This window comes from Mastomys coucha, unplaced genomic scaffold (genome assembly GCF_008632895.1).
Source record: "Mastomys coucha isolate ucsf_1 unplaced genomic scaffold, UCSF_Mcou_1 pScaffold12, whole genome shotgun sequence".
Classification (NCBI taxonomy): domain Eukaryota; kingdom Metazoa; phylum Chordata; class Mammalia; order Rodentia; family Muridae; genus Mastomys; species Mastomys coucha.
Window position 1 is genome coordinate 54184756 of NW_022196894.1, and position 8505 is coordinate 54193260.

At 40.1% G+C, this 8505-nt stretch overlaps 1 protein-coding gene across 5 annotated transcripts in view; it reads right to left on the reverse strand.

The window, feature by feature from the left end:
- Tfg (trafficking from ER to golgi regulator) overlaps positions 1-8505 on the reverse strand; it is a 27620-nt gene that overhangs the window by 11897 nt on the left and 7218 nt on the right. For all 5 annotated transcript variants that reach the window (XM_031364131.1, XM_031364128.1, XM_031364130.1 and 2 more), the window contains exons 3-4: positions 2220-2303; positions 924-1070 (exon numbers count right to left, since the gene is read on the reverse strand). In XM_031364131.1, the coding sequence (XP_031219991.1) occupies positions 924-1070; positions 2220-2303 (231 nt within the window). The remainder of the gene's footprint in view (positions 1-923; positions 1071-2219; positions 2304-8505) is intronic.

Genomic DNA, 8505 nt, shown 5'->3' on the forward strand with positions numbered 1-8505 from the left:
TGAACTCAGAAATCTGCCTGTCTCTGCCTCTCAGGTGCTGGGATTAAAGGTATGCGTCACCACTACCCAGCGAAACTTGTATAGTTTTAAACATTTGAAAATTATGAGTAGCCATTTACAAAATCATTTTAGGTGAAATAGTTAAGAATATTAAATAAAAGTTGAATAGTTGTTTTTTAAACATATACATATACACATATACTTTCAACCTATGAAATATGCTTTTAATTTCAGTCACTTTAAAATACATCTTGGTGCCTAAACTATATCAGCTTCCAATATGTCAATAAGCCTTAAATTATCTTTACTATTTATAAATAGTACATATCACCAGTAAATACAAAAAGAGATTTCTTATGCATATTATTAAAATAAGCTTTAATATACTATTTTTAGTACTAAAGTATTTTGCATTTGAAACTTAGTTTTTACTACATAAAATCAATTCCTAAGATTCATTAATTATCACACTAATAACAATTCGTGAGTCAAGTGTTTAAAAACTGGCCTACTGTATAGACTGAAACAAACTAAAGAAATCATCACAAAAGTATTCCTTATACACTCACCTGAATACTTATTTATTATTATTCAGGACTGGGGACTGAGTACAGAGCACTGCTTATGTCAGGTAAGCACTGTACCATCGAGTTACTTCCCCAGCCCTAGAAAGTACTTTAAAAATGGGATTCCAGGCCCTGTCCTCCCACAGCTCTATGATTCAATCCAAGTACAGTAATGGCAAGTTTTACAGTTATCTTGACAAATAGTTGTGGGAATGCTGACATGTACAAAAGCAGAAGCAAGGAAAATAAAGATATTAAGGATGCCATCTTATTCCTATGAAATAATCAAATAATCCTCTCTCTCCACAAAAATGGTAAAGTAATTCATTATGATAAAATAAAATAAATTCAGTTTACCATTTTCAGGAATACTGGTGGAAGGTCCTGGTTCTCCAGGTGGCTCTAAGCTGTCCAATAAGCGATTCACTTTATTTCGAAGTTCTATCAGTTCTCGACGAAGATACTTCACCTGACTTGATTCAAGGGGTCTTGGCTGGCCATTAACTAAAACAGAAGTATTAATTTGCTTAAACTTAGGAGGTGAGACTAGAATTAATTCTGCCACTGAAATAACACACACGAAGTTTATTTCATCCATTTACTTTCACTTGTTTCTGGGTGTGGCATATGCATGCAGGTGAGTGCTCCCATGGAGGCCAAGGGTTGATGCTGAGTGTTTTCCTCTATGCCTTTTAACCTTACTCTTGGAATCAGGGCTCTCACTCAACCCGCTTTTCACCAGCTGGCTAGATCAGCTGGCCAGCAGGGCCCTGGATCTGCCCATTTCTTTCTATTCTAGAGCTGGAGTTACAGACATGTCCACATTCCCAGCTGTTTACAGATCAGAACTCAAGTTGTATGTACTGCAGCAAACTGACTAACTGGGCCATCACCTACCTATTCCCTAATAGTATTTTTACAATGTTGGAATTTAAAAGCATTAAAATATATGCCTTTAAAAAGTAACAAAAGTCAAATACACAGTTGACGCCAAATTCCCAATTTCCTTTTTTATCCCCCCTAGAGATAGGGACTCAAGTGAAGCCCTGGCTACCCTGGAACTATATCCCAGACCCATCACTTTTACTCCTGGAAAAATAATACCCAATGTAGCAGACTTATATGCTAAGCCCTAAAAAAAAAAAAAAAAAAAAAAAAAAAAAAAAAAAAAAAAAAAAAAAAAAAAAAGAAACATAATATAAAAGGAAGATAATTATAAGTTCTTACAGACCTCAGAGGTAGTTTGACTCCTGTAATTCTACATCTGACATACAAGGCATTACAATTTGGGGTAACAAAACAAATTTAGAACTTAACACATTAATCTGCCCAAACATAAATAACCTAACAAAGCCAAATCTGACATTATGAATTAAAACTATAGTACTCTTACTAGAGATTCCTAAGTTATATCTCATCTTAAAGCCAAAATAATCTTTAATTTTGCCTGAATTAAACTTCTAATGCATACAGTTTCAAGTAATTCAAAGTCGCACCAGAATGCAAGTATTTTAAAGTATTATTTAACTCTGAGCCATTAAAAGGAAAAATCCAAAGCAAAGAAAAACACATCTATTACAAAAAATTCATATCTAATAAGCATTTGTATTTTGTAGACACAAAAATAAATTCACTTTAAAGTTTGCTACTCACCAAATAATGTCAGTTTCAGTATTCTACTACACTGAATTGCAAAGGAAAGGTCAGAACTATCAAAAATTGTTATGAGATCTCCATCTGAAATTAAAAAGAAAAATAAATTCAGATTCCCATCAGTAATAAACTACATCATACAAAAAATGTAAATTACAGAGAATTAGAATCGTCTATAAGTATCTGCAAAGAAAGATTTTCTTTTTAGAAATACCAAATCAACTTTGTCTACTAATCTTATAAATATCATATATTCATGAGAAAATGTAGCCAAAGTTAGGCAGAGTGTGGTGGTATAGGGCTTTAATCCTAGTAGGAGGGCAGAGGCAGAGGCAGAGGCAGAGGCAGAGGCAGAGGCAGAGGCAGAGGCAGAGGCAGAGGCAGAGGCAGAGGCAAGTGATTCTCTGAGTTGAAGGCAGCCTGGTCTACAGAGATGAGGATAGCTAGGGCTGCACAGAGAAACCATGTCTTGAAAATGTATCATACACATTTAGTCCTCAGAGATTTAACAATATCACAAATTACTATATTAGGCTGAAAAATCTTTCCATTGCATAACATTTAAATAAATGTATCAAGCATGGAAAAAAACAAACAAACAAACAAACAAACAAACAAAAACGAGGATTCCCATAGTTCAAATCCTTTTTTTTTTTTTGGTTTTCTTCAGACAAGCCCTGGCTGTCCTGGAACTCACTCTGTAGACCAGGCTGGCCTGGAACTTAGAAACCCGCCTGCCTTTGCCTCCCAAGTGCTGGGATTAAAGGCGTGTGCCACCACCGCCTGGCTTCAAATCCTTATTTTTAATAAAACACACTAATACAAATTGGAGGAGAATTACATAAATTAGTAACATAGAGCTGCAAAAGGGTTTAATAGGACTGCTTTAGTAAACCACAATGAAACCTTTTAGATCACTGACCATGCTGAAAATGAAACCCTAAATTTTTTCCAGTTAATACATGTTCTTATGTAAATATATATATAAAAAAAATGCATGCTAAAGACTGAGATCCCTTAAGACCCTAAGAATAAAAATATCATAATTAGAATATCAAGTGAATGTTTCAAACACATTCACAAAGTTAAGGAATGATATGGGGTGATATGGGGTAGGGGGAACCAGTCAGAAGAGACAGTTAACTATGTCTCACAAAACTGGGTGAGACTAACTAAACCAATTTTAAAACTTGTTAAGACATGCTATTTTAAACAAACAAACAAACAAACATGTCAAAAAGCCAGGCATAACCAGGTACTTTGTAAGTGTTATTAGAACTTTATAAGCAGACCTATACATGTATACATATGTATAGCATACATGCTTAATAATGTTCAATTCTCAGGGATTTTGCTCATAAACACATTTTATAGAAATTAACAGATTGATGTAAAAATAGTGAAACTTTCTGTAATTAGTCTTAGTCCCTTTTCCTGAATCCCATAACAGTAACAGAATGTGGCAGTTTGAATAGATATGTCCCCCTCCCCATACACTCATATGTTTGAATGTTTGGCCCATAGGGAGTGGCACTATTAGATGTGGTCTTGGTGGAGAAAGTGTATCTCCATGAAGGCAAGCTTTGAGGTCTCATATGATCAAGTTGTGCCCAGTATGGAACAGTTTCCTCCTGCTGCCTGCAGATCAAGATGTAGAACTTTTAGTTCCTTCCATAGCACCATGTCAGCCTGCATGCAACCATGTGCATGCTTCCTGCTGTGGTGATAATGGACTAATTAAACATCTGAACTGTAAGTTAGCCCCAATTAAATGTTTTCCTTTATAAGAATTGCTGTGGTCATGGTGTCTCTTCACAGCAATGGAAACCTTAATTAAGACACAGAATGAGTATCTGTGCTGGAACGTTACAGAAGTTGCCATCTTATGTAGATGCCAGCAGACTATGAAACAATCTGAACAAATTAAACATATTTTTCAAAAAATAACTCAAAAAAGAAAAGGAGGGAGGGAGAGAAGGAAAAATAGGGAAGAAGACAGGGAGAAAGGAAGAAAATACAATGTAGTAACTGGATATGGAGGACAGATTTCAATAAAATACCCTAAAGTGGAAGGCACAAACCTTACCCAAAAAACCCTCTTGTTTTTGCAGAAAAATGAACTATGTCTTTTACATCTTGTGTGTGTGTGTGTGTGTGTGTGTGTGTGTTTTGTTTTTCAAGACAGGTTTTCTCTGTGTAGCCCTGGTTGTCCTGGAACTCACTCTGTAGACTAGGCTGGCCTCAAACTCAGAAATCCGCCTGCTTCTGCCTCCCAAGTGCTGGGATGAAAGGCGTGTGCCACCACCACTGCCCGGCGTCTTTTACATTTTTAAGTCGTCAAAAATAACAACAGTGCTGGGTGGTGGTGGCGGCGGCAAGGCAGGGGCAGGTGGATTTCTGAGTTCGAGGCCAGCCTGGTCTACAGAGTGAGTTCCAGGACAGCCAGGACTACACAGAGAAACCCTGTCTCAAAAAACCAAAAAATAAAAAAAAGACAATGGTATAACAGAGGTCTTCTGTGAGATGCAAAGCTACAGTATTTATTTGCTGACCCTTCGCATTTTGCTGACACTTCCACTACATGAAAGGGAGACAAGAGAATGCCAGTCATAAGAGATGTGCTAAGTGTGAGGCAAGAATAGAGTGTCTCGAGTTAAAATGATTTTTAAAGTTTTGAGTTGTGTGAAAAAAAAATTTTTAAGTTGTGGCTCGGTGGTAAAATGCTTGCCTAGAAGATTTGGTCCCCAGCCCAGTAAAAATAGATGGATAGATGATGGATAGATAGATGAATACACGAACAGATTAGAAAGACGGTGGGTAGATGAATGGATTGAGGAAAGAAATATAAAGAAATACAATCATGAGTTTTGCAGGCAAATGGATGAAACTAGAAAATATCATCCTGAGTGAGGTAACTCAGACCAAAAAGGACATGTATGGTATGTATTCACTAATAAGTGGATATTAGCCAAAAGTATAGCATACTCAGGACACAACTCACAGTATTCAAGAAGGTCAGCAAGCTGAAGGACCCAAGTGAGGATGCCTCAATCCCACTTGGGAGGGAGAAGAAAGCAATCACAGGAGGGGGAGAGAGAAGGAGGGATCTGAGTGAGAGAAGGGAGGGAAAAAAGAGAATGTGATCAGGTATGGGGACAGGCAGGGGTGGTGTGGAAGAACAGGACTGAAGCCCTGAGAGCCAGTAGAAAAAAATGGAAACAGGCAACCTCTGGGGGGGGGGGGGGCCTCTAGAATGTACTGGAGACCCAGGAGGTGAGAGACTCTCAGGACTCAAAGGGAGAGACTTGTCAGTAGGGAGGAGGAACTCATAGAGTCTACCTCCAACGGAGGGACAGAAGATCAAGTAGAGGGATCGGGTTGCCATTTCACAGTCAAAAGCACTGACCCAGAATTGAACCTGTCAAAAGGAACTGCAAGGACAAAAATGGAGAAGAGGAGAGAAAAGGAGGTCCAGTGACAGGACCAAAATTGGATCCAGCTCAAGGGCTGGCCCAGGGCCTGACACTGTTAATGATGCTGTGCTGTGCTTGCAGACAGGAGCCTAGCACTGCTGCCCTCTGAGAGGCCCATCAAGCAGCTGAAAGAGTCAGATACAGATACTAGCACCCAATCAATGGACCCAGGTGGTGGAATTGGGGAAAGGCTGGAAGAAGCTGAGAAGGAGGGCAGCCCCATAGGAAGACCAACAGAATCAACCTGGACCTCCGAGATCTCTCAGACACTGAGCTAACAACCAGGCAGCATACACCAGCTGATATGAGGCCCCAGACATATACAGCAGAGGACTGCCTCAGTGATGCACCTAATCCTCTAGAGACTTGAGGCCCCAGGGAGTAGGAAGGCCTGGTGGGGTTGGGGGTGGGTAGGGACATCCTCCTGGAGATTGGAGACCAGGAGAGAAGAAAAGGAGGTATGGGATGGGGAGTGGTTGGGAGGCAGACTGGGAAGGGTATGAAATCTATATTAAAAGGATTAAAGAATTAAAAAAAATTTTTAAAAATTAAAAATTGAGTTGTAAATACAAGAGAAGAAATTGACTTAACTAAGAAATACATGTGAACAGTATAGAGTTAAAACTATATATTTATAATCAGATGAGATTGCTCAATAGAGAAGGAAAAACATGAGTGACTTAAAATTTTGTTTGGCTTACTTCAGATCATATGTCAACAGAAAAGGAGAATTTACACACATTGGTAGATGACCAACTTAGCTGATCACCAGTGTAAGTTGTCCTGTTGGCAGTCTGTGTTCTTGGTTGAGCAAGGCTTACTCTGAAGACCCCGTAGAAAATTCTACGAGGGATGGAACAGTAAAGCTATGTCCCCAGACATAGATGCCTGACACCACCAGCCCTCCATACCATTATCCTCTGGCTAGACAATGCCCCAATCTCCCAGTATTCTGGCTGGACTCCACCCCAAGTCATCTGACCACAGCCAGGTATGCCCTGCCCCACAGTTACCTGGGAACAGAAAGGTAGCACAGCTCACTATAAAAGGGGCTGCTTGACCCCTCCTCTCTCTTACTCTTAACTTCTTGCTCTTACTCTCACCTCTCACCCTCTTTCTCCTCCTTTTTCCCCTCTCTCCATGTGGTCATGGCCAGTCTCTACTTTCCCCCTCCCTCCCTCCCTCTCCTTTTTACAATAAAGCCTAAAAACTATGGACTACCTCCTTTTATCTAGACTCACTGTGCTCTCCCGAAGGGAAATCTACCAGCGTTTCCAGCCAAGACAGGACCAAAGACTCCCGCCTGCGCAGAAAACACCAGGCACCCCCTTTTCTCCCTGTCCCTTTCTCCCTTTGGCCCTGGGGCTGACTGAGCTGCCTCGGGACCTCAAATTCGTTCTCAGCTTCTCCTCGGTATCCAGCAACATCTGGATGCCCAAGACTGAGAACCCAAGAGCCAGCTCCCTCTTCACTCCCAAGGACGGGGATACAGTGGCTTCCCACAACCAGATACCCATCCGGCAGAGTGGAGAGCACAGTCTCCCTTGTCCACCAGCCCAGAGTACCTGAGCTCTGGCGGGACGCAGATTACCCTCCTACCCCCTTTCTTCCCCAGCCCCCAGCACTGTCCAAAATAGGTGCCAAGTGATAACCAATTTCCAACTGCAGCTCAGCAAAGCCACAGGAGCAGGCTCTGACCAATGCTATATGTACAGATATCCAACATCTCAAACCCTAGCTAAGTAAAATCTCTTTGGAGTATTCATCTGAATGCTGGATGTTAATGCTCAGGGTAAGCCACAGGATGCTAGATAACATTTCTTGATTTTCTTGCTGAGAATGTAAGATTTCTATAATAATAATAGATGGTATCATAATAACCATCATGATTTAAAGCCAGTCCTCAGAGAAAAGCAGTTGTCAGTAACGAAATCAGGAAATGCAACTATAATTCTCTATGTTTAATGAAATATTTGTTAAGCAAAATATATCTTCATAAAAAATAGTGGTCAAATGAGCCTAAGAACACTACATATAATAAACTGACAATGTATATCAGCATAATGCACACCAATAATTTCTGCAATAAAGAAAGACATCTGGATAGGTGTAGTTAACCTCAAGTTCCATGTCAGTCTTGGACTACATAGTAAGAACCTGCCAAAGGAAGAAAAGAAAAAGAATAAAGAGATACAGAGACATCTCCCTTTGTTTAAGCCAGCTTTCCTGTATTTGGTTGGTGTCTTAGTTAAGGTTTTACTGCTGTGAACAGACACCATGACCAAGGCAACTCTTATAAAGACAACATTTAATTGGGGATGGCTTACAGGTTCAAAGGTTCATTCCATTATCATCAAGGCAGGAACATGGCACCATTTGGGCAGGCATGGTACAAGAGGAGCTGAGAGTTCTACACCTTCATCTGAAGGTTGCTAGCAGAATATTGACTTCCAGGCAGCTAGGGTGAGGGTCTTCAGCCCATGCCCACAGTGACACACCTATTCCAACAAGGGGCTACACCTAATAGTGCCACTCCCTGAGCTAAGCATATACAAACCATCACAGTATACTCCCTAGCTCCTATAGGCTTGTTCAAACACATGAATCTATGGAGGGCATACCAATCCATACCATAATGCAAAATATATTTAGTCCAACTTCCAAAGTACCCATATTCTATAGCAGTGCCAACAATGTTAAAAGTCCAAAGTTCAAAGTCTCTTCGGAGATTCATCCAATCATTTAACTGTAATCCCTAAGGCAAGACAGGAAACCAGCTGAACAAACTACAAACTCTGCATCTCCATGTCTGA